Source organism: Drosophila yakuba, chromosome 2L (genome assembly GCF_016746365.2).
Source record: "Drosophila yakuba strain Tai18E2 chromosome 2L, Prin_Dyak_Tai18E2_2.1, whole genome shotgun sequence".
Classification (NCBI taxonomy): Eukaryota; Metazoa; Arthropoda; class Insecta; order Diptera; family Drosophilidae; genus Drosophila; species Drosophila yakuba.
Genome location: NC_052527.2, coordinates 3097236 through 3120025, shown reverse-complemented (window position 1 = coordinate 3120025; position 22790 = coordinate 3097236). Strand labels below are relative to the sequence as shown.

General features: G+C 48.6%; 6 protein-coding genes and 2 non-coding genes across 9 annotated transcripts; 2 read left to right on the top strand and 6 right to left on the bottom strand.

Moving 5' to 3' along the window:
- Positions 1-1975: 1975 nt before the first annotated feature.
- Positions 1976-14087, bottom strand: LOC6526672 (fatty acid synthase). Of its 2 annotated transcripts, none has more exons than XM_015197960.3 (7): positions 13868-14087; positions 12143-12367; positions 9536-11013; positions 2951-8179; positions 2793-2888; positions 2276-2419; positions 1976-2214 (listed from the first exon to the last, which is right to left on the bottom strand). In XM_015197960.3, the coding sequence occupies exons 2-7, from the start codon at positions 12312-12314 to the stop codon at positions 2104-2106; spliced, it is 7230 nt and encodes a 2409-aa protein (XP_015053446.1). In that variant the 5' UTR covers positions 12315-12367; positions 13868-14087; the 3' UTR covers positions 1976-2103. The 2 variants fall into 2 exon arrangements, with proteins under 2 accessions (XP_015053446.1, XP_002087780.1); XM_002087744.4 differs by having other exon boundaries at positions 13914-14087.
- Positions 8633-8758, bottom strand: LOC6526674. Its single transcript, XR_005560448.1, has one exon. It is a non-coding gene; the product is annotated as a U5 spliceosomal RNA (small nuclear RNA).
- Positions 9121-9240, bottom strand: LOC6526673. The gene has a single exon (XR_005560449.1). It is a non-coding gene; the product is annotated as a U5 spliceosomal RNA (small nuclear RNA).
- Positions 14088-14453: 366 nt separating the features above from the next.
- Positions 14454-15190, bottom strand: LOC6526671. The gene is made up of 2 exons (XM_002087743.4): positions 14989-15190; positions 14454-14865 (listed from the first exon to the last, which is right to left on the bottom strand). The coding sequence occupies exons 1-2, from the start codon at positions 15053-15055 to the stop codon at positions 14522-14524; spliced, it is 411 nt and encodes a 136-aa protein (XP_002087779.3). The 5' UTR covers positions 15056-15190; the 3' UTR covers positions 14454-14521.
- Positions 15191-16577: 1387 nt separating this feature from the next.
- Positions 16578-18130, bottom strand: LOC6526670 (reticulon-4-interacting protein 1 homolog, mitochondrial). Its single transcript, XM_002087742.3, has 3 exons — positions 17495-18130; positions 16838-17443; positions 16578-16784 (listed from the first exon to the last, which is right to left on the bottom strand). Exons 1-3 carry the CDS (start codon positions 18005-18007, stop codon positions 16662-16664), a joined length of 1242 nt encoding a protein of 413 aa, XP_002087778.2. The 5' UTR covers positions 18008-18130; the 3' UTR covers positions 16578-16661.
- Positions 18131-18390: 260 nt separating this feature from the next.
- Positions 18391-19514, top strand: LOC6526669 (protein cornichon homolog 4). Its single transcript, XM_002087741.3, has 3 exons — positions 18391-18574; positions 18627-18949; positions 19014-19514. Exons 1-3 carry the CDS (start codon positions 18497-18499, stop codon positions 19084-19086), a joined length of 474 nt encoding a protein of 157 aa, XP_002087777.1. The 5' UTR covers positions 18391-18496; the 3' UTR covers positions 19087-19514.
- On the bottom strand, positions 19425-20861 carry LOC6526668. Its single transcript, XM_002087740.4, has one exon. It carries the CDS (start codon positions 20630-20632, stop codon positions 19538-19540), a length of 1095 nt encoding a protein of 364 aa, XP_002087776.1. The 5' UTR covers positions 20633-20861; the 3' UTR covers positions 19425-19537.
- Positions 20862-20961: 100 nt separating this feature from the next.
- LOC6526667 (serine--tRNA ligase, cytoplasmic) lies at positions 20962-22723 on the top strand. The gene has a single exon (XM_002087739.3). It carries the CDS (start codon positions 21066-21068, stop codon positions 22569-22571), a length of 1506 nt encoding a protein of 501 aa, XP_002087775.1. The 5' UTR covers positions 20962-21065; the 3' UTR covers positions 22572-22723.
- Positions 22724-22790: the final 67 nt, after the last annotated feature.

The following is a 22790-nucleotide window of genomic DNA, read 5'->3' as shown; positions in this document are numbered from 1 at the left end:
GTTGACTTTAGCTAAAAACGCAGATAGCCCCATTTTCGTATTACAAGCAATTTCAAATTTAATTTTTAGTAACTGTCTTAATGGCTGTGCAGTTAGCATGGTTGTAAAATAATGAAATTGCCACACGCAACCAGGAAATCATTGGATTTGTCATTTCAGAAGGTTTGGGGTCGGAAAAATGTCATTCGGCAAATTTATAAAGGAAATATTGAGGAAGGATTTCCGATATGGAACTCATATATTTGCAAAAGGATCGAGTTGCCCTTGTCTGCCGGGGAAATCGTAGAAATAAAACAGCTCCTTCGTGGCAATTAGAAGGGGAAACCCTATCGCGAAGCCCCTATATGGAGCACTCCTTACAACGCCAGACGCGAGAAGTCCGGGGACTTGGACCTTCTCCACCAGCTGCCCCACCATCCACGACTTGCAATTAGCGTGTAATTTGGTGTCTCAGCGCAGCAGGAACTGCTGTTTTGGGGGGCGTTTGGTGTGGAACAACACTTTGAAGGGTCCTAAAGGTCAAAAGCACTGGAGGGCAAGTGCGAGCTTAGTAATTCGTATTTTTAGCCGACTTCGCGACTGATCACTTGGAGACGCTTGATCTAACCATTTTTCTCCTAATATTTTTTGCACACTTTTCCGTTTTTTCAGCTTTTTGTTTGTTTCGTTAGAAATTCACTTTTTGTCCAGCGAAAATTTCGTTTTCATTTTCTCTTCAGCACACCAGCACGCGCACGCACACACACATGGGAACAGGGGCTGTTTTATTCCTGCGGCTGCCATTTTTTGTACATACCTAGAAATCAGGCGATTCCTCGACAGCTGTTTTTCGAGTTCTTGGAGTGGAGCGGGCGGAGGGCTGCGCGGCGTATTCGGTTTTGGATTCGAGGGGGGTGTTCCTTTACAGTTGGTCCTGACTGAGTGGGGAAACCGTTATAATCCAGAAACTGAAACTTTCGGGCTTTGCTGTTGCTGCTGCTGCTGCTGCTGCTTTCGACTCAAAGTTCTCCGTTAGCTGCCGTTATGTGGTGTAGCTATTAGTTTTTGCAAATTACTCTGCCACACACGGTTATGTTCTTTGGGAATTAAACGTAGCGTAGCGTTTTGGAAAAACACGACAACGGCGGAATGCTGCGACGAACGGAAATGCGAGAATCAGGTGAGCGCCGGCTTTTATATGACGCCCGCCGACGCGACGCCGACGCTGACGCCGGCAGAGAGCTTTTCGCAGCTCTCTGCTCTCACGCTGTTAGATGTTAACCCTTGTGTGCGATGCGATAGCAGAATACTCTGCATATATTAAGTTTCTAAGGGATATTGATTATTTTAGATGCGCGTTTTATAAAATTTATAGCAGCTGCTAAATCATACGTGTGTTTAATGAATATAATTATAAATAATATAATAATAATAGTTAGTGTTCAAAAAGGATATTATTAATAAGATTGTGTTCCACTTGCGTTACATTACAGCATTACAGTTAAAGTTTAAGTAGACTGCCAAACATTTTTCCGGGTATAGGGTGTTTTAAATTCGGCATTCCAAAGCCACTGTTATTGGTGTAAACCTCTGTTATAGTTGCTGGACTCTGTGCGACGCTTAAATTCGCATTAACAGCGATAAGTGGTCAGCTGTTGTGTGCGTGACAGAGATGTAGATATTTTGATTTGCCCGCCAAAGTCGGACCACTTTTTCGTCGATTATTAATCGTCTGGCGAGATCACTGTCGCGATAGAGTGGGCGGCATTATCAATTATGGAAAGGTACGCCGAAGTTGGGTCAATAAAGCCAGCCAGCACGGGTCAGAATGATCGGATCGCCGTGATTCATCGAGAAAATCATGCGAGTACCACGCGAGTAAAATTGAAACACGAGCGAACTTCCCTGATCGTTTTTGCAAAGCCTTGTGATAGTATAAGTTTAGGAAATTAACAATGTTCTGATTAGTGAAGTTCGGTCGTACTAAATGCGTTAGTTATTCTTAAACAATCAATGCGAGATTGCTACGTGTATTGGTATGGTTAGGATATATGTACATCAAGTTCTACAGGATAATTGATCGGCATAAACGTATGAGTAGGGCTACGAACTACTTGTCCTCCATTAGGGACGCTTCCTCAGGACGCGTTCGATGATCTGCAGAGTGTGCGGCTCCTTGAGGAACGTCCTGTGTGTGCCCTCCACCACATGCATGTCGATCTGGGCACTGCAAATCTGCAATTGGTATTAGTATGCATTAGGTAATGGGAAACAGATCGATTTGGTGGGCACTTACCTCCTTGAGGCCATAGTCCTGGGCCATGATCGCATTGTGCTCCGCCGACTTGATCAAGACCACGTCGCTGTGGAGCTGCTGGGCGCCCTTGTAGCTCTCGGAAAGGAGTAGCTTCTGTTTGAACATGCAGGCGGCCTTCTTGATCTGTGAATGATGTTCAAATAATATGGTAGGTTAGGAACATTAACTCAATATAATGCAACAATATGTTTTTAAGTGCCTCAAGCTAATTGCAAAATAACTGTTCGCCCGCGTTTATTAAGGCACTTCTTCCGGCTATAAAGAAATACACAATGGTGCAGTGGCTCTCGGTAATAAATACTACTTGAAATTATAAACACACCCTTAGGTGTAGGTAAATGCATCAGCTTAGTCTACAAGTACTATAGTTAAACCAACACTTAATCATCAATCGAACGTCTAGTTCAACAAATGCATGCGCTTTTATGGGGTTTGCAAAACTAATTGACACATATATTATCAGGAAATATTGTAATTGGAAACGCTAAAAACCCACCACTTCTCTGGTTTGCTGCGTGTGAGCAGCTAGAGTGTCTGCCAGTTTGTCCAGCTTGGAGGACCACGTCTGGACTCCATCGAGGAGTTGCAGCAGCTGTCAGGATCAAATTATTTATAATGACAATTCATAGGATCAGGATCAATAAAGGACCCCACCTGGTTGTAGTCCACGTCGGCGAGCAGGGCTCCGAAGTAGGCCAACGTCATGGACTGCTGCCGGTTGAGGTCGTCCGTCTGCTTCTTGGCCTCCTGGACATAGCCGCTGGCCATGGTGGGCGCTCCGTCCAGCATGATGACCTTGACCCCGAAGCGGCGCTGCTCCAGCGCCACAGCAATGGCGTGGGCAAGCAGGCAGCCGTAGGAGTAGCCAACGATGTGGTAGGGTCCGAGGGGCTGGAGCTTCTGAATTTGGCGAAGATAGTAGGCGGCACAGGCCTCGATGGAGTCCAGAGGCACTTGCTCCGTGCACTGCAGCCCGTAGGCGGGGCAGGTGAGCGACGCGGCCAGCGCCTCCACGGCTATTGTGAATCCCTCGATGGGAGCCAGGAAGAACACAGCCGGATCCTCGCTGGTCACGGGCGCCTTTGAACGGAGGCGCACCATCACCTCCTGGGGTAATACTTCCTTGGCGAATACCTTGCGCGTCTCATCGCTCTGAGGCTGGACCTCCAACCTGGCCTCCTCCTTGGTCCTTGATAGGCTGGAAGTGGCTGAGGGCGACGACACTGAAGCGGAGGGCGGCTCCTGGGCGTCTATTTGGCGCAGGGCGCTAAAGGTCAGCTGGCGGATCTCCTGGGCGCTCAGGACCAGGTCAAAGTGACGCTCTAGCGTCTGCTTTATCTCTGTGCTCATCAGCGAGTCCATGCCCAGGTCAAAGAGGGTGGTCTTGTCGGAGACGCTCTTCACATCCCTCAGACCCATGATATTCGCGATGGTGGCTATCAAGCTCATCCGGTTGGACTGCTCCGTCTTGCGCTTCTCCGCCACGACCATGGAGGCCATGACGGGATGCGGCTGCTGCAGGAACAGGTCCAGGGTCTCCAGACAGCTGTTCATCCGCTGCGGCAGAGTGCCGCCCACAACAGTTTCGTTGTTGCCCATGTGCTCGATGATCAGTCCGGTGTCTCCAATGGCTCCCCATTGAATCGCTGTGCCCGGATAACCATATTCCTGCCGCTGCTCGCAGATCCTTTCCATCGTTGAGTTGGCCAGGCCGTAGTTGGTCTGTCCAATGTTTCCCCTGCCGCAGGACAAACTTGAGAAGCACACGAAGTACTCCAGTGCAGGACAAATTTCCCGGGAGATCTTGTCCAGGTGAATGGTGGCCAGCAGCTTTGGTGCACTTACCTTTTCAAAGTTCTTCGGGCTTTGATCTTCGATCAATCCATCCCGTAGCACTGCCGCCAGGTTGAAGATGCCCCCAACCAGGGCCAACTTATTGCTAACCTCCAGGAGTCTCTGGCAACCAACAGCAGTGGTCACATCGTTGGTATCGATCTGAACCTGGACTCCACGGTCGTGCCAGCGGCGAATCATCAGGGCCTGATAGCCACTCTTCACCCCAGAACGAGAGCTCAGAACCAGGAAGCGGGCTCCTCGGGAAACTAGCCAGTTGGCCAGCTCCAGACCGAAGCCGCCAAGTCCCCCCACCAAGATGTAGCTCTTCTCCGGGTGCATGTAGGAGCGCGGAATGGCCTGAATTTGCCTAAGTCGCGGAAGAGCTGCCTGCTGCTCCTCCTCCAAACGTACCTTGATCACCACCTTGCCAATATGTTTGCCGGAGGCCATGAAGCGGAACGCCTTTTCGATCTCCTGCTCCGCAAAGACGGTGGTGGGCAGCGGCTGCACTGCCCCACTCTTGATGCCCTCCGCCACCAACTTGGCCACCATTAGCTGCATCTCCTCCTCGCCCTCCATCACGCTGTCCAGAAGAATTCCGTGGAAGGAGGTGTTCTTGAGGAACACGGACATGCCCAACGGGGTGTTGTTGCTCAAGTCGAACTTACCGATCTCCAGGAAGCGACCATTCAGAGCCAGGCAGCGGATGGAGGCTTGCAGCTTCTCCTCGGAAAGGGAGTTCAGCACCAGTTCCACTCCATTTCCGTGCGTTTCACTCATGATCAATTGCTCGAAGGAGGTGTCTCGCGAGTTGCCAATATTCTTAGCCTTCAGCTTGGGGAATCGCTTCAGCAGGAACTCCCGCTTCTCCTTGCTGCCCACGGTGGTGAAGACGGTCAGTCCGTGAGCCAGAGCCACCGAAATGGCCGCCTGACCAACTCCTCCGGAGCCGGCGTGGATGAGTATCCTTTCACCCTCCTTCATTTGACCCCTGACCACCAAAGCGTAATAAACAGTGGCATAAACGCACGGAACCGTCGAAGCCTGCTCCATGGTCCACTTCGATGGGATTTCCCAGAGGAGATTCCGGTTGGCCAAGCAATTGGTGGCCAGCGATTTGGCAGTGACCATGGCCATTACACGACGGCCACACGAATCCCTGCCAGCGAACTCCAGACCAAGGACGCAGTCCTGATAGGCCAGATCCCCAGGCAAAGCATCCACTCCCAGTTTTCCGGAGGCCAACATCACATCCCGGAAATTGAGCGGAGCATAGTAAACGGTGCAGGGCTCCAACTGCGACTGCGTGGGACTGGAACGAGGACTCTCGATCCAGCGAAGTGAGGAGAGATCCCCCTTGACCAGGGTGTTAACATACGCCTGCTCCACTGGCAGCATGGGCGGGCGGGATTCCATCTTCAGGTGACGGTAGCTACCCCAGCTTCCATTCCTGTACACATTGATGACCAGATCCTTGGCCAACTGTGAGGCGTAGAAGGGATCCTCCAGGGAGAACTGGGGCAGACCCTCATCGAGAATGAGGTAAAGGCGTAGGCAATTCCCTCCAGCTTCCCTCTTCAGGCAATTTATCAAACCCAGAGCTCCTGAATTGGGTTCACCCTGGGCCACCAAGTAGAGGTTTCTCTCTTCAGCCTGGGCCTTGGCAAAAGAGTTCTTGAGCTCGTTGACCCACTTGAACTGCTTATTGGTTAGGTGAAGGGTCAGGTCTTGGTTGGACGGCACCTTCGTTAGTTTCCTGACCAGAACAAGCACTCGATCCGTACCAAAGAACTGCTCCAAAACGGGCACCAGCTTCAGTTTGTTCAACTTCTCCTTTCCTATTATGTTATACCTGCTGGCCGTTTCCTCCAGGAGCAGGAATCCCGACTCGGCCTTAAGACTATCCAAGCAGTGCTGCAGATCCTTGACAGAGTTCTGGGCTAGCATGTTCACAGCGTATACGAAATGGCATTGCTGCTCCACCGCACCAGCTGCGATATCCTTGGCTATCACCCGAATGCCGTGCTCCTTCAGCTGCTCACTCAGTTCGGAGTCACTGGAGGAGCTGGTAACCACCGCCATATCGCCCACCAGAATCGGTTCCCTTTCGATCAGCTCAAGCAGCTGGATGGCACTTAGCGCGTCCAAAGTGGTTCGCGATCCGGCCAGCTCCACGCCCTTGAGCTTCACTGCTCCACCGCTGTTCTCGATGATCAATTGAATGGCCACCGCCAGGGCTGTACTCCTTGACTTTTCCTGCTCCTCCCGCTGCCCCAAGTGCTGGGAGTTAGGCCAGAATCTATAGCGCTCCAAGCTGGGTGCAGCTTGGCCACCAGATCGCCTCTGGGTCTGGGCGGTCTTCATCTTGTGTATCTCCACTCCACCGCACTTGACCACGGAAATGTTGCGATGCCAGTTGACACTTAACTTCTGTTGGTGCTTCTTTGCCAGCTCCAGGTGCTTGAGAGGATCTATCAACGCCCTCTCTATACCCGTGGGCACGTACAGCTCACGGATATCATTGCTCAGGATGCGGAACTGCAGCATGGTGTCCATAAAACTTATCCAGTTGTCCGCCCACTGCAACTGACCCGTCACCGCTGCAATATCCGACTCCAAAATGCCCTGGAAAACACCACTGTAGTCGTAGCCCCTAAGTCGCAGCTCCTTGTAAATGTCCTTGGTGCTCAGCTTGTTAGAGCCGGCGATTCCCGGCAGAGATGACAGCTGAAGCTGCTCCTGCTGCACATTGCTCACCAGACGGATCTTGCCCGACGCCACCAGGCTGGTGCCTTCACAGATTTCAAAGGAGCTGCTGCCCGGAAAGAAGTTGAGTGCCAGCTTCACCACAGTGCCCACGCTGAGGATCGTGGCCCGATGGAAGACCACATCCTCGAATAGCACGGGCGTGCGCAAGTAGTCCAATCCCTGCTGTTGGGCCAGACTCATCCAGGCCAGAGTCATGTAGCCGGTTGCCGGAAATAGGACTCTGCCGTCGATCGTGTGCCCCGCTAGATAGGCGTTTTCCTCCTTGCCCAAATCCAGTTCCACACTGAGCTGACCAGCCTGTCTGCCGCCTTTGAACTTGGGGTAGTTCCACTTCTGTGAGTGATCCCACCCCACCAAGGAGCCCAGCATGGGAGTGCCACGGGAAACGGGATAGGGTATGGAAGGGGAGATCTTGAGGATCTGTGGCTGCCCTCCGGCAGCGTAGAGTCTGCCCAACTGACTCAGTAAGAACTCAAAGTTATTGGCATGACCTCGCTGCATCAGACTCACATAGCTTATCTGCGGACTTAGGGATCGGAGAATCGCCCTGAAGAGTCCATGGGGTGCAATCTCCACAATGAGAGCGTTTGCTGGAATCCGCTTGACGGCTTGGTGAAAGAGCACGGGGGATATGAGGTTGTTTATAAAGTAGCCCGCCGATGCCAGGTGATTCTTTTCCGACTCCCACTCCGCTTCTTTCACACTTGTACTAAGCCACCGAATACTCTTCTTCTTGGGCTTTGTAATGAGTCGCTCCAGACTGCTACGTAGCATGGGCGCTGCTCCTTCGATGTACGGACTGTGGAAGGCATAGCCGCCAGAGCCAACCTCCCTCACGAAAATTCCCTTCGCCGTGAGCTCCTCTATCATCGCGTCCATGGATGCCGGTGGCCCAGACACCGTGCAATTGTCATCACTGTTGTGGCACACCGGATAGCAGTCCTTGGGGATGTGAGAACCGATCTGCTCCCAGCTCAAGCCTACGGCAGCCATCTTTCCACGCGGCAAGTCCGGAGTGTCCAGGACGCTCCTGCCGCGCCAGTAGGCGGCCAGCACTGTTTGCTCCGCCGTTAGACAACCGTCCATGTAGGCTGCGCCCAGTTCCCCAGCCGAATGGCCAATGATTCCATCTGGGCGTATGTCCAGCACACGGAGGAGATCCGTCAAAGCCACCTGCACGGCGGACACGGAGACGAAGGAGTACAGCATGTTGTCAAAGGTCCGCTCCGTGGAACGGGTCAGCACATCAATAAGATCAAAGTCCACCTGGGCCAGCACCTAAAGAATATTAAAAGAGTGTAATTATACATCCCCATAATGAGAAACAGCTTTTGAAATCTGTGTAAAAGTTTGAGAATTGTGTAAGCGAATAAAAATTGATAGCTTAGCTTTTAAATGAATGCTATATTATGTACTATTAGCGATAAGGCTGGCACTAAAGTTATTTTATTTTCAAGGTTACCTGGGTGTCTAAGTAGAATGAAACCAGTTCTAGCCGTGCTAGTCTATATGTTTTCTATTTGAATTAAACGCAAGGGCTGCATTATGTTAGTTCAAAGTGCCCAGCTTAAAAAGTTCAATTTATAGCACAAATTTTCGACGACAATGCAATAAAGAATCTTAGTCATGGAGTATGTTAAGTGTAATCTTTATTTGCCATCGGACAAGATACATTTGAAAACTTAAGAAACGAAAGCTATAGTTAGAATTAAAATTTATCATTTATGGCCCCAGAGGCATACGCCAGTCGGGCTCTAAGCAAAAATTCAGTTTAGACTCATTAGAGTGTTCCTCTCCACGGAAATCTTTAGTAAAAGGCGAAAGATTTATTCGACAATTGAAGAGAAACCAGAGTAACTTCTCCAACCCAGCCAAAGGAGTCAGGACTCAATCTGTGCCAGAACTATTTGAGAATTATAGTGCGATTTGTGGGAAAAAGGGATAACTTTAAGATTCCGGTAACCGTTGTATCTTATTTATATTTTAGTCAGGGAGTTATATTAAGAATATATGCAATTTAACAAATTTATAAAAATGATTCAAGTTGTATAAATCTATAACTAGTTTTTATATACTTCTACCTAAGTAGATAACTCTGATTGAAAACAATAGTAGGCAATCGCTCTCAAATAAATATGTATCGCTTAATTATGATTATAAGCCCAACTTGATAAACATTGTTTAACTATTATTAAATTTATAATTTATGGCCCCAGAGGCATACGCCAGTGGGGCTCTAAGCAAAAATTCCGTTTAGACTCATTAGAGTGTCCCTCTCCACGGAAATCTTTAGTAAAAGGCGAAAGATTTATTCGACAATTGAAGAGAAACCAGAGTAACTTTTCAACACCAGTTAAGGGTCTCTACATTCGAACTGTGCTAAAACTTTTTGGGAATTCTACGGAACGGGAAGTCTTAAACGGATCACCCCAAGGTAGGCAATGCTAATGGAAGAGGGTTGGCACTTCAGGTAAAAAACTTGACAGGAATACTAAGGTTTATTTTTGAATGCAATATCTCGAAAGATTGGTTGTCTAATCAAAGCAAAAAAAAATCTCAAGAAATATTTATAGAATATATTAGTTTCTCATATACACGTATTTAGAAATAAATGAAATTCAATAATGAACTCACCTCAGCACAGTGCTGAATAGAGTTCCGGAACACCTCCAGTTGCATGAGATCCTTGGCCATGCTGGCCCATTGACTGCCCATGCCGGCGTAGACGAACCAGATGGGTCGCTCCTCCTCCTCGTAGGGCAGCACCTCCTCCTTAACGCATCCACTGGTTCCGAGGACAGCATATCCCCTGAAGGGATGGAGGGGAATAGGATGCGAGTGGATGTCATTGATGAGGGTCAGCAGCTCCTGATCGTGCCTCTGCTCGGTGGCCACTTTCAGCAACTGTTGCACTGCATCCTCCGTGCGGCCGGAACAGGTAACCAGCCGCAAGGATTGCTCGGCTTCTCCAGCCTTTGGGGATGCCTTGGGATCTTTGGCTTTAGTGTGGGACTTTAGCACCACATGGGCATTGGCTCCTCCAAAGCCGAAGGAGTTCAGACCCACAATGCCACCCTGCCAGGGAAGATTCCGATCCACCACCTTAAGCTTACCCTCGACCAGAGCCGGAACCGAAGGATTGGGCGTGCGATAGTGCAAATTCTTTGGAATAATGCCCTCCTCCATGGCGATGATCATCTTGGCCAGGGCACTCACTCCCGAGGCTGGCTCCGCGTGTCCCATGTTCGACTTCACAGATCCAATCAGCAGCGGATTGGATCGCGAGGGGCGGCAGAAGAAGTTGCTCAGCATGTTGGCTTCCTGGTCATCGCCCACCGGCGTGCCGCTGCCGTGTGCCTCCACGTAGACCACCTCGTCCGGATTGAGGCCGATCTCGCTGTAGGTCTCCTCCAGCAGAGCCTGCTGCATGCGCCCGTCTGGAAAGGTGACGCCCTGCTCCTTGAACCCGTCCGTATTTGTGCGCACATTCAGGATGCTGGCGTACACCCGCTTGGCCTCCTTCCGCCTCTGGAGCAGCACAACGGCGCAGGTGTCCGCCCGAGCATAGCCGTTGGCCGCCGCATCGAAGGTCTTGCAGGCGCCGTCGTGGCTCACGATGCCCAGCCTCAGAAACTGGAGGGCAAAGATGGGCTTCAGGATGAGATTTACACCCGCCACCAGGGCGTAATCACAGCGACCCGCCCGCATGTCCGCGAACGCGTGGTTCAAGGCCACCAGCGAGCTGGAGCAGGCGGTGTCCACGATGAAGCTGGGCCCCTTGAAGTCGAACGTGTAGGAGATGCGATTGGCGAACATGGCCCGCGCACAGCCCGTCAGGCAGTAGCCGTTGATGCTGCTCGGCTCCATGTTGGGGATCTCGTGCTCCGTCTCCACAAAGGAAAGGCCAATGTAGACGCCAGTACGACTGCCGCGCAGCTGGGCGGGATTGATGCCCGCGTCGATTATGGCCTCGTGGGTCAGCTCCAGCAGCATCCGCATGCAGGGGTCCATCAGCTCCGCCTGCTTCTGGTGGACGCTGAAGAACTTGTCGTCGAACTTCTCCAGATCGGTGTCCTTCATTTTGGCCATGCGCTCGGGTAGTCCGTAGATGCCTTTTAATCAATGCAAGTTTCACCATTACCACTACAATCAATCTTCAAGCTTCAGTAACTGGTTTTTTTAACCAGCTACAGTATGATAATGACATGATAAGAACGTTTCATATGTATTTCTCACGGCCCGGCGGCATTTTTGCGGCTAGGCACTAAAAAAATTGCCTCGGATAATGTGCTCATCACTCCGCTCCATTGCGTAAGCTCTCGCTCCACAACTGAAGCGGCGATCGAGACATGCTGATCCACAGTCGTCGATGGGGGTTCTACTGGGACTTGCCATAACCAGTTGGGAATTACTTGGTCGCCTGAAGGAGACCGAGAGAATTCGATCGCGAACTTCGAGGGGTGGATATTATCTATGAGTCAGCCACTTGAGCAGTTCGCTTTCAACAGAGGGGAGATTTATGAGATATTGTTTTGTGCGAAAGTATATTATTTCCTGTTTCTTTTTTTTTTTGGAAAAAAATTGCGATTTTTATTTTTTTGAAACAAAATTTATAAAAGTAATTAGGATAACTAGCTCTGTTTAATAGCTGTACAAAACAGTCTAGCACTTGGCTGTTTTTTGATTAAATGTTATTGTTTTGTAACAAAACTTTTGTTATAGGGATAAGGATATTTAGCTATGATGAGTAGCTGTTCAAAACAACCTTTCTTTTAGCTGTGCGACTTATTTTGGCCAGATTTTGATAAAGTGAATCTTCGAAAATATTGAATTTTCGGAAAAAAGCTAGTTAACCCATTTTTTTGATAAAAATAATCAATATTTTTTCTATAACTTTTTAAAAAGTTGTGGGAGAGTGGAGTGTCATGGCTCCCTGAACTCGTAATAAAATTCCCTATCGATCCATATTCATGTCTTGAAATTTCAACAATTTTCAATTTTTCGTAAAAAATGATGATGGTACCCCTTACCAAAAATTCAAATTTGTCAAAAAAATAGATTTTCGAAAATCATTAAAAAAATGATTTGGGTGGTTAAATAAGTTAATTAGCTGTGCAAAACATTCATTCTTTTAGCTCTGCGAGCCTTTTTTGGCTAGATTTTGATGAAAATATTGAATTTTTGTGTGTATATTCCTACGCAATTTTTGCCACATTAAAGAGATCTTTGCCTGCTACTTGCCTGCCTCCCAGCGGCGTGGCTCATCTGTGACCATGTCGATGCCGTTGAGCAGGTTGTACTTGAACTCCTCGATGTTGCTGCTCTCCGGCAGCTTCCCGGAGAGTCCAGAGATCACAATGTCTCCATCTTCGCCAGCGGCTGAGTCCGCCTGGGCTTTCTTCCTGTTCGCCATTCTGGAGTCTTTTTTCTGGCTCAGTCTGTATGAGGGTCCACCTGTACAAGGATCTAAAATATTCACAAAACAACCCAGGGTAAATATTCATAAATAGTCACAATACGCGAACCTATAGCATATACATATAATCAAATCGGTTTTGGGCATAAAAAAAACCATTTAACAGTAGCCAACTTATATCCAAGCGTGTGTTGAATTGCTAAATTCTTCAAATTCAAATTTAACCTTGAATATACATATATAGTATTTCAAAGAACTTTATCCGATTTAATCGGGCTCTTGCTATCAGCATGTAAACAATATTTCCGCACATTCACAAGAAAGCACGGAATTGCTCAACTCAGAGTAAAAAACACTGTAAATCGATAAAAATTTACAATTTTGTTGATTTTATAGACATAGGTACAAATAAATTAAACTAACTATCTAAAACATGAGTGGGGTGTAAGTTTATGGAATTTCAGTGGCTTGCACTTCATTTGATTATCATTTTGGAGGCGATCCACTAATCTTAGGTGCATAGATAAGGTTTTCCATTAAAAACTGCTCAATCGGCAAATCATGAGTAATATGCTCGCGATCGCAGCGATTCTGACCACTTGATTTAATGAATATTGTCGCCCTGCTGATAAGGAACCACTGCACCAGAGTCACCTTTCCATCCCCATCAACACTACGTGCAGGGATCGTACGATTCGGCCACTCAGCAGAATCCAAAACGGAGCAGAAAACAGAAAGCAGGAAACAGGGAGCTGGGAGCAGGGAGCTGGGTGTGGGTCACTGGGTTCCCTGTTGCCAAGTCACGGGAGTCGGCTCTCGAGATAGTCGTCCAGCTCTCGACTGCGTGCACTGCACCTGGTCGGGATCGGGGACGCAGAGGGGCAGAGTTCCGATAAGCTTTTGATAGAATATTGCCCCAAATGCGGACCCAACACACGAATCGGCGAATGCGACGCGTGCCAGAACTCACACAGTGGACATAATGTACTGAATGTTCGCTTTGGTGGGTTCAAAGGTTTCCAGAATACAGATTCAAAGCGTTGCGATAGAAGCCGCACAATTTGTTAGGTTTCTCACTTTTTATGAATGTTTTTGCCACTTTTTCTGCATTTAAGGATTTTAAATATCCTGGGAGTGTGATTTTTAAGTAGTCCATGGATTTTTGTGCATTTTTACAGGCGTTTATTAGCTTCAAAATATCTAGAGTCCTTCTTGCACCCAAAAAAAAATCCAAAGGACATACATACACATATATATATCGTAAATATATTCAGTAAACATTCACAATTCATTGGCACTTTGCGATTAGGCAGCCACGTTCGGTTAATTAAAACACCTCACCATTCTCATTAGACACTTGAGGAAATTCTTTGAATTAAAGATAAGTACGCTGACTATTCGGAACTTCCATTTCGTGGATTTGATTTGTATGGCGTGTTATCCTGGCTGGGTAAAATACGTCTTAGTTTTAATAATTCGCTTTTCTTGTGAAAAAAAATAGTTCGCATTTCAGAACACGCCACTTTTTTGGTACACTCCACTTGACTCACATTTCGTATACCACTAATTTCGGATCGTATCGTTTATAGACGGCACCTTTTTCACTTGGGTTCACTGATCGCGTATCCTTTTCGAATGCCGTTGGTTTTGCGGGACAACCAGGATATTGGCTGGGCTAGTAGGTCCTTCCTTGGTTGGAGTGTGATTGTATATCCTTTTTGGTGGGCACGTATAGATCCGACTTGTTGCGCAGACAGACTGAACAAGGGCTGCACTCGCCGGATTCCTTATATATATCCAGTTTGCGGGATCCGGGGGCAGCGGTGACCAACAGAAGGCGCATTTTAATTTCCCCGTAACCAAAGCATATAGAAAACCCACCGATCTCATTACGACTGCGCCCAAATCGCCACAAGCAGGCGCTGAATTATTCATTTCTATGCAAAACGCGCCTCTAACTACGACCAAATGAAATAGAAAATGCGACGTCGAGCAGGACAGTGGTATCCATTTACTTTTCATTTTTCCGTAACCCTGCCCTGGTAATTAGTCCAAGTGTGTGCCATCGCAGCCGACATCGCCTAGTTAACCCAGTTGCTCCTCAGCCCGCCCCTCTGGTTCAATAACACGCCGCGGTTGCCAGCCATTCGCAATTGTATTGTTTATTGAACGGAACCGAGCGTATAGCCACTTGGTCGCTTCCCCTAGTGTCGCTTCCTTGAAGCCGCCCCAGCCGTCTTCTTGGACTTTCGTCCCGATCGCTTCTTGCCCGCCAGCTTGGCCGCCGTGCTCGTCGGCATACGCTGCTTGATCGCCCGGCGGCCCAAGCGAGGCGAGATCCTTGTGCTCAGGGGCACCCTAGTCCTGGGTAGGTTCCTCCGGAAATTGAAGGGCACGCGGATACGCTCGTCGGTCAGCGAGATGATGCCCAGGTCGACGCCCACCTCCAGGGCGTACTCCACCGCGCGCTTGAGACTTCCAAATGGATTGATGTGCTCCTCGAGCACTATATCCTTGATGTTCTTGACCAAATCGTCCAAAGTAGTGCCTGAAAATTAGGAATGAATGCACACAACATTTTATTTCAGAACTGAACAGCTAATTTATATAATAATAACTTCCAAAGCTATTCTTTAATTGTAGGATCAGGAAGCTCCAATAAGTTACTCACACAGTTGCGGCTCGCGACTAAGCATGTCCATTATATATGGAAGCAAAGATGATTTAGTTTTATCCATGACCAATTTGGTTGTACTAGTCTCAAAGTAGGAATGTTCCGTGTAATTTTCGTATTCCGGTTCAAATAGACAGTTTGTGTGGAATGAGTGTGATGTTGGCCCTGTCAAGGTTTCTCGGACTGAAAACTTATTCAAAACACCACGCATCCTCGATCGAAACCATTCAAATGTCAGACGGCTGCTTCGATTGCCCCATTTAAGAGTTTAAAATACAAAATTAAATCAAATTAATACACTAGACAAAAGAAATGCGTGCCAACGAGACCCTAAACCTCCTAATCGTATGCAAATAATATCCAATAGAAGGCAACCTAGGTTGCTCCACTTTCGGTTTAATACATTTGTGCCACAGAATGGGTCATCATTATTACATTATTATTATCATATTATTGCGTGAGGAAACACAATTGTGCAGATCGTAAACACGTTGACAAGGCTCCCTTATCAAAACAACAAGCACTCAGTGGATGATATTATTATGTTTAAATGCTTGTGCCGCGCTTACATATCTCAAGTACTCGGTTTCGTTACTGCCTTGACAATTTTTCCCAATAATAGCTAATTTCATTCAGACATCAGATAAGCGCTGGGATTTCAAGGTCTGCCGACAGCTCAGACTAGAAATTTCCCTCCCCAATCTTAGATACTCTAGTTTGGGTATAACTAATATCACGAGCATTTTGCAAAGCTCAATAAACTTTCCTACGTTTCTACTTTCCTAACTTCTTATCCCATGAATGAACAAAGCATATTACTAAGCGGAAATCCATCCCGTTTGTGACTATTTTAAAGGGTATTTCCACATCGGTTTGGCACCTCCAATCATATCAAGAGTGACGGGCCCGGTAACAAATTGAGAGCTATTAATAAAAACCAAAACAAAACAGAGACGCGTGCATTCTTCGCTTTTTTCGCCGGCTATGTCGGATGATAGCGGCGATGGAGAGGCTTTTCGTTAGCTTTTGGAAAGCCTCGACCCCGGCGATAGCGGCCTGGTCGTGTTCCGATGCTCTGGAGCGTTGCGAACGCATGTGAGCGATGTGATTAGAGCGGGCAGGCCGCGTGCTGTGGAATCACCCCGCCGCCGGCCACTCAACCTCTGATAACGAATCTGGGTATCGGACGCTGCTGCGGCAGCTAGCCAGCCAGGCGATGGAATAAATTTAGACGCACGGAAATTTTCGCAGGCCGATGGCGTGTGTCGTGCCTCGTCAACATTGGTCCCGGCATTTTTGTAGTTTTGCGATGGGCGCACGACCAGGAGTATGCTTGCCGATGTTGAATCATTTGAGCTGCAGCTACACGACGACCTTCAGGTACCGGGCGGTGCAGATCCATGGACGATAGGCGGCGAAGCGGCTTTTCACGGTGATTTAAAGGTGATCCCTGACGGAGGCCAGCGCTCTAATCACGCAGATCGTCGATTATTTTATATAGGAAATATTTATATGCGTCAGTGGCTTGGCCTGCAACTACAGTCTTTGAACCCTGCTAGTGATGCAATGGAATGGCGTCAAAGTTCTGCTGTTTCACTAAGTAGATTGCTCTAGTGTTTTAATTAACCAACACAAGCCTTTAATGCAACAGAAACAACAATATCAGTCTGTTAGTCGCCAGTTTCCTCTCGCAGCTTCACCACGATTTTGCCCCGGAGGTGCCCGGATTTCATCTTCTCAAAAGCCTTTGGCAGCTCACTGAACCCGTAGCTGCTATCGATCAGCGGCATCAGCTGAAAGCAGGATGCAATTAGTTTATAGAATAACTCGGGGGCACAACACTTACCTTTCGCTGCTCCACTAGTTTCTGTAGGAATTGAATTCCCTGGGGGGCGGGACTAAAGAAGCCCCACTTCACAAGACCTCCACGCTGCGTGACGGACCTAACGTTAGTTTGGACCAGATCGAACACATTCTTGAGCGCGCCCACTCCCAGTCCCTGCTTATCGATGTTGGCCAGCAACGGTGATGAGAAGGTGATGTACTGGCGAAAATCAAACTTCGTTTCCGCCGCCTTCTGACCTCCTTGTCCGGCGCAGTCCAGCACGATGTCATAGGGCGCGTACTTGCACAGCTCCTCCATGGCCTCTGCGTTGTTGTAGTCTACCACAAAATCGGCTCCCAGATTGCGAACCATTTCAATGGCATTTTCGCTGCAGGTTGCCAAAACTTGTACTTTTTGAGACTTGAGAATTTGAATGGCCAATGAGCCAACGCCACCGGAGCCGCCAAGTACCAAGACCCGCTTGTGGGCACCTCCACCGGAAGCTGTTGTAGCTCCACAAGGACCACCAAGGCCTCCGGTTATGTACAGACCCGACCAAGCCGTCAATCCGGCGTACAACACGCTGGCGGCCTCGGAATCATCCAGTTCTTTTGGTGCAGGAGCAAGCTATGGACTACAAGTTACTTTAAAGACCTTTTAAGTAGTTCAAATACTTACACAGGATGAAGGAACTGCTACGTACTCTGCATGCGATCCAACGCTGGCCTGCAGAGGTACCACTCCCCAGACACGGGATCCCAGAGGCAGCGAAACACCCATTCCCGTCTGCACCAACTCGCCGCAGAACTCGCGGCCCAGAATAAGCGGAAACTCGATCCCGTCGCCCGGCTGGCATCGCATCTTGTTCAGCAACGTGGCCCCGTATCCACGAAGCATGGCCAAGTCGATGGGGTTCACTGCCGTCGTCCTGACGCGTACCAGACACTCGTTGGACCTACGGATCTGGGGTATCTTTAGCTTTTCGGAGAGCTGCAGCTCGTCAATATCGCCGTAGTTGTGCAGCTGCCATCCGCGCATTTTATCCGCGGGTTTCCATGTCGGTGGTGGCGTTTCATGGCCAGTTGCTTGTGAGCCGGAAACCACGGATTGCGCCGGGGCTGAAAACTGGCGCCTGTTTAGCCGAACTAACTGCCTCAAGCAGAGGATTGAATTAAAGCTGGCAGCCGCCATCAGCGGGATTTCGATAAATAAAGCAGTAGGAATTAAAATTAGAGATATTGCTTAACAAAAAAAATATTCCTTGTTTGTTTTGGTTTCCTGGCTAAACAGCTGATATTATGTCAACAATTATCGCGAAAAACCGATAGCTCCATTTCGCCATTGACCGTTAAAACGGACTAATCAATACTAGGTTTTATAGCTAAATAAATACATATTTTGCAAACGTTGTGTGCTAAATTATAACCATAGTTTGGGTAAAAAAGTATATTTTGAGTTAAATTAGTTTGAGAGTAGAGATTTACATACATTAAAAAATAAAAACATTTAAGGGGTGCAACTTTGAAAAAGTGCTTTACAGCACTGTTTTCAAAACGCAGTATGGAATTTTCTAGCACGATTTCTTAATTAAAAACAAATCAAACGCGAAATGCAGAAAATTTTGTAAATAACATAGAAAACATTGTATTTTTAAGTGAAAAGCGAATTTATAGTGCAATTATGTTTCTGCCCGAAACAGCCACCTTCTGTATCACCCTATTGGTCTACGGAGCAATCCTCTTGCTCCTGATTTACTATGTGAGTGTGGATTTCCACGGAGGAAAAACTTTCTTACAGAAAAATTATTTAGGTCCTGACACTGGCGGACCTGGAGTGCGACTATCTTAATGCCCAGGAGTGCTGCCGACGCCTCAATTTTTGGGTGATACCCAAGTTCGGATCCCATGCCCTCCTCTGCGTGCTCCTCCTCCTCGGAGGCCACTGGGTGATGTTCCTCCTAAACCTGCCGATGGTGATTTGGCTATTCTACGAGTTGCATCGCCAGCGACGCGATAGCCTGGGTGTCTACGATCCGGTGGACATACACAGTCGGGGATTGCTGAAGGTCCACCTAAGAAATTGTATGATATATCTGGGCTACTACTTCGTTATGTTCTTTGTGGGCTTGTACTGGTGAGTTAGTAGTTGAAAACTGCATTTTCATCATTACTAAGTTATTTGATCCTCCTCTCTACAGCCTGATTTCGGCCCTGATCAAGGGAGATCCCATTAAGCGGTATGAAGACGACGAAATAGTCACGGATTTCTGAAGTTTAGCCGAATAAGCCTGCACCGAACAGAGCTTCCAGCTAATTTCTTCGTACAAGACGAACTACCACGCCTGGTTATAGTTTCTATTCCGCCTGAATCTGGAATTCTTCGACTAAAACAGAGGCGTACATCTAACAAACAAGTTTCCTTAAACACTTTCGCAGAATTTGAAAGAGCATTTGATATAGCTTCTTACAACCTATACCATACAAGAATGGAATAATTTGATTAGAATAATTTAGTAATTTTTTTAAAAATTTAAAAAAAGACTGTAACACCGCCGTGTGCTCAATCGCGTTAAAAGGAAAGACGATACACTTGCCCAAAAACAACCTAGTCGCACTTCATCTTCACTTTATTTATTTCATCTTTAGCAATATAAGCGTATTCGAATAGAAATCACAAAATACATAACCAAACACAGTAAGCTGTTCTTGAGTTGATCCTCTGTTATTGCAGGAAGTCGACCACCTCCTCCAGTTCTCGCTGGCGAGCCTGTTTCTGGGCCCAGCGAGCCTCCGCGGTCTTCACACTGACCACCCAGCGATCGTGGGCCAGCTTGATGCCGCACACAGCGTCGTCCGGAGTTTTGGATGCAGTAGCGCCTCCTCCCTGTGACCTTCCCATGTAGGTCTGGGCATCGGAACGAGGATGGCGACGCTGGGCGGGACAAAGTTTGCCGCCCTTTGGAAACGGAGGCTCTGACAGGTATTTCTTAAGGCAGCCCTGGTGAAAGAGGTGACCACAGTAGACGCGCTCGATAAAGAAGTCCGCACTGTCATCCGTTTCTATGTCCTCCGGGTACTCCGGTAGCACGGTACTATCACAAATGGGACAACGTTCGGTATGAAAGTCCCGGGTAGCCTCCAGGCAGAACTTGAGCGAGCGTTGCAGACTCCTAACAGGTCGGAAATTGGCCAGTGCCTCCTTGCTCATACGGATCGGCGGCTCCACGCACTGCCGGGCTATCTCCTTCGACTGGCCGTTTAGGTAACGGACGAGCACGGCCGGAAGATTGGACTCTTGGCCGCGCAGCTCCACACTCTGCATGGGATAGCTGTCCGGGACCACAGCGGTGACTCTGTAGGTGTAGCGTCCTCCCTTGGCCACCAGCTCCACGCTCCTGTTCTTCTGCTTCAGCTTCAATTGGCTCTCTGTGCCTCCAGTCTTGATGTCCGCTCTCAGCTGCTTGATCTCCTCCAAGCACACGCACAGCGGATTATCCGTTAAATACTGTTGGGCGAAGGCCAGCACTTGCAGTGCCTGTGGCTTTCCGAGGAAATCCCTGGCATAGTCGTCGATCAGCCGAGTAAGTTCTGTCAGAAGAATATCGGAGTACACACGACTCTTCAGCTCCACCAGGATTTGGGTGCTCTGCGGGTAGTTTTCTGGAAATCGAAGGCACACAGTCATCGAGCGATTGGGCCGCTCCGGGTATATGTCAACCCGGATCAGGGAGCTGGAGCAAATAATGATCTTTGTGTGCGGCACCTGTTTCTCACATTTTGCTCGGAACTCCGTGACTTCCTGGTCAATAAAGCTCATCGTTGAAGTCGGAATCTGTTGCGAATTATCTGCTGTTCTCCAATTGGACTGTTTTTGAACAGCTGGTATAAGCAATTAGTGTTGTGAAAGGGTGACAGGTAAGTTTCAAATGGTGACGAATAAAATGTACTTGTTCGGCGATAATCCCTTAGTCAGCTATGTTGGTTATATGTCTCTTTATAAAGGCCATTTCTTGAAGGTAATAGTGTATTTAGATACATTGGTATATTGGATTAACTTTTGGAGCACTTAAGAATTTGATGAGTCACAAGAATGCAATTTGTCATAATCTCAGCCATAATATGCACTTACCCCCATCGATTTCCAACACTACCCAGCTGACGAAAAGCCTAGCCACGTTGTGAAAACGCCGACGAAACGCGAGAGAATTTAAGCTAATCCGCGACTGAAACTAAATTAAAGCGTAGCTAAAATGGTGCTGGATCTGGATCTGTTTCGCAGCGACAAGGGAGGCAACCCGGACCTCGTGCGCGAAAACCAAAAGAAGCGCTTCAAGGATGTGGCGCTGGTGGAGACGGTGATCGCCAAGGATACTGAGTGGCGTCAGTGCCGCCACCGTGCCGACAACCTGAACAAGGTGAAGAACGTCTGCAGCAAGGTGATCGGCGAGAAGATGAAGAAGAAGGAGCCGGTGGGTGCAATGAGCGAGGACCTGCCCGCAGACGTGACCAAGGACCTCACCGAGATTGTGGCCGAGACACTGCAGCCGCTGACCGTCAACCAGATCAAGCAGCTGCGCGTGCTCATCGACGACGCAATGACGGAGAACCAGAAGTCCCTGGAGCTTGCCGAGCAAACGAGGAACACCTCACTGCGGGAGGTGGGCAACCACCTGCACGAGTCCGTCCCAGTGTCAAACGACGAGGACGAGAACCGTGTGGAGCGGACCTTTGGCGACTGCGAAAAGCGCGGCAAGTATTCGCATGTGGACCTCATCGTGATGATCGACGGCATGAACGCGGAGAAGGGTGCCGTGGTGTCCGGCGGACGTGGTTACTTCCTTACCGGAGCCGCAGTCTTCTTGGAGCAAGCTCTCATTCAGCACGCCCTGCACCTGCTGTACGCCCGTGACTACGTTCCCCTGTACACGCCCTTCTTCATGCGGAAGGAGGTAATGCAGGAGGTGGCCCAGCTGTCACAATTCGACGAGGAGCTCTACAAGGTGGTGGGTAAGGGCAGCGAGAAGGCCGAGGAGGTAGGCATCGATGAGAAGTACCTGATCGCCACCTCAGAGCAGCCCATCGCCGCCTACCATCGCGATGAGTGGCTGCCGGAGGCTTCGCTGCCCATCAAGTATGCCGGTCTGTCCACCTGCTTCCGGCAGGAAGTGGGCTCGCACGGACGCGACACTCGCGGCATTTTCCGCGTCCACCAGTTCGAGAAGGTGGAGCAGTTCGTACTGACCTCCCCACACGACAACAAGTCGTGGGAGATGATGGACGAGATGATCGGCAATGCGGAGCAGTTCTGCCAGTCACTGGGCATTCCATATCGCGTGGTGAACATCGTTTCCGGTGCGCTCAACCATGCAGCCTCCAAGAAACTGGATCTGGAGGCCTGGTTCGGCGGCAGCGGCGCTTACAGAGAACTTGTATCGTGCTCCAACTGCTTGGACTACCAGGCCCGTCGTCTGCTCGTACGTTTCGGCCAGACCAAGAAGATGAACGCCGCCGTCGACTATGTGCACATGCTGAACGCCACGATGTGCGCAGCCACTCGCGTCATCTGCGCCATCCTGGAGACGCATCAGACAGAGACGGGTATCAAGGTGCCGGAGCCATTGAAGAAGTACATGCCGGCGAAGTTCCAGGATGAGATTCCGTTCGTCAAGCCCGCTCCCATTGATCTGGAGTTGGCCGCCGCCGAGAAGCAAAAGGGCAAAAAGGAGAAAACCAAGAAGGACCCTGCCGCCGGTTAAGCCTAGTGTCACATCATTTACTACGAAATATACTGCTAAACTAAGCTTGCAAGTCCTCAAAATTTTTGTTACTTATCGACTTATCTAATATTTATGGCATTTATAGAAACTTTATAACGATTAAACTGGATCAAGCTGTGCTTTGAATGCAATCGCAATGTTCTTTGTTATTTGGGAATGCACATTTTGAAATTAGAACTTCATCAAGAATGTAGGTCT

Bases quoted from the DNA above. Each gene is read 5' to 3' on its own strand.
- LOC6526671 (XM_002087743.4), bottom strand. From the start codon at position 15,055: ATGGATAAAACTAAATCATCTTTGCTTCCATATATAATGGACATGCTT. The intron at 14,866-14,988 runs GTGAGTAACTTA...CCTAATTTTCAG, and splicing joins TAGTCGCGAGCCGCAACTGT to GCACTACTTTGGACGATTTG.
- LOC6526667 (XM_002087739.3), top strand. From the start codon at position 21,066: ATGGTGCTGGATCTGGATCTGTTTCGCAGCGACAAGGGAGGCAACCCG.
- LOC6526668 (XM_002087740.4), bottom strand. From the start codon at position 20,632: ATGAGCTTTATTGACCAGGAAGTCACGGAGTTCCGAGCAAAATGTGAG.
- LOC6526672 (XM_015197960.3), bottom strand. From the start codon at position 12,314: ATGGCGAACAGGAAGAAAGCCCAGGCGGACTCAGCCGCTGGCGAAGAT. The intron at 11,014-12,142 runs GCAAGTAGCAGG...ATTGATTAAAAG, and splicing joins GCCACGCCGCTGGGAGGCAG to GCATCTACGGACTACCCGAG. The intron at 8,180-9,535 runs GTGAGTTCATTA...AATATTCTTTAG, and splicing joins CTATTCAGCACTGTGCTGAG to GTGCTGGCCCAGGTGGACTT.
- LOC6526670 (XM_002087742.3), bottom strand. From the start codon at position 18,007: ATGGCGGCTGCCAGCTTTAATTCAATCCTCTGCTTGAGGCAGTTAGTT. The intron at 17,444-17,494 runs GTAAGTATTTGA...TGTAGTCCATAG, and splicing joins TAGCAGTTCCTTCATCCTGT to CTTGCTCCTGCACCAAAAGA. The intron at 16,785-16,837 runs GTAAGTGTTGTG...TCCTGCTTTCAG, and splicing joins AACTAGTGGAGCAGCGAAAG to CTGATGCCGCTGATCGATAG.
- LOC6526669 (XM_002087741.3), top strand. From the start codon at position 18,497: ATGTTTCTGCCCGAAACAGCCACCTTCTGTATCACCCTATTGGTCTAC. The intron at 18,575-18,626 runs GTGAGTGTGGAT...AAAATTATTTAG, and splicing joins TCTTGCTCCTGATTTACTAT to GTCCTGACACTGGCGGACCT. The intron at 18,950-19,013 runs GTGAGTTAGTAG...TCCTCTCTACAG, and splicing joins TTCTTTGTGGGCTTGTACTG to CCTGATTTCGGCCCTGATCA.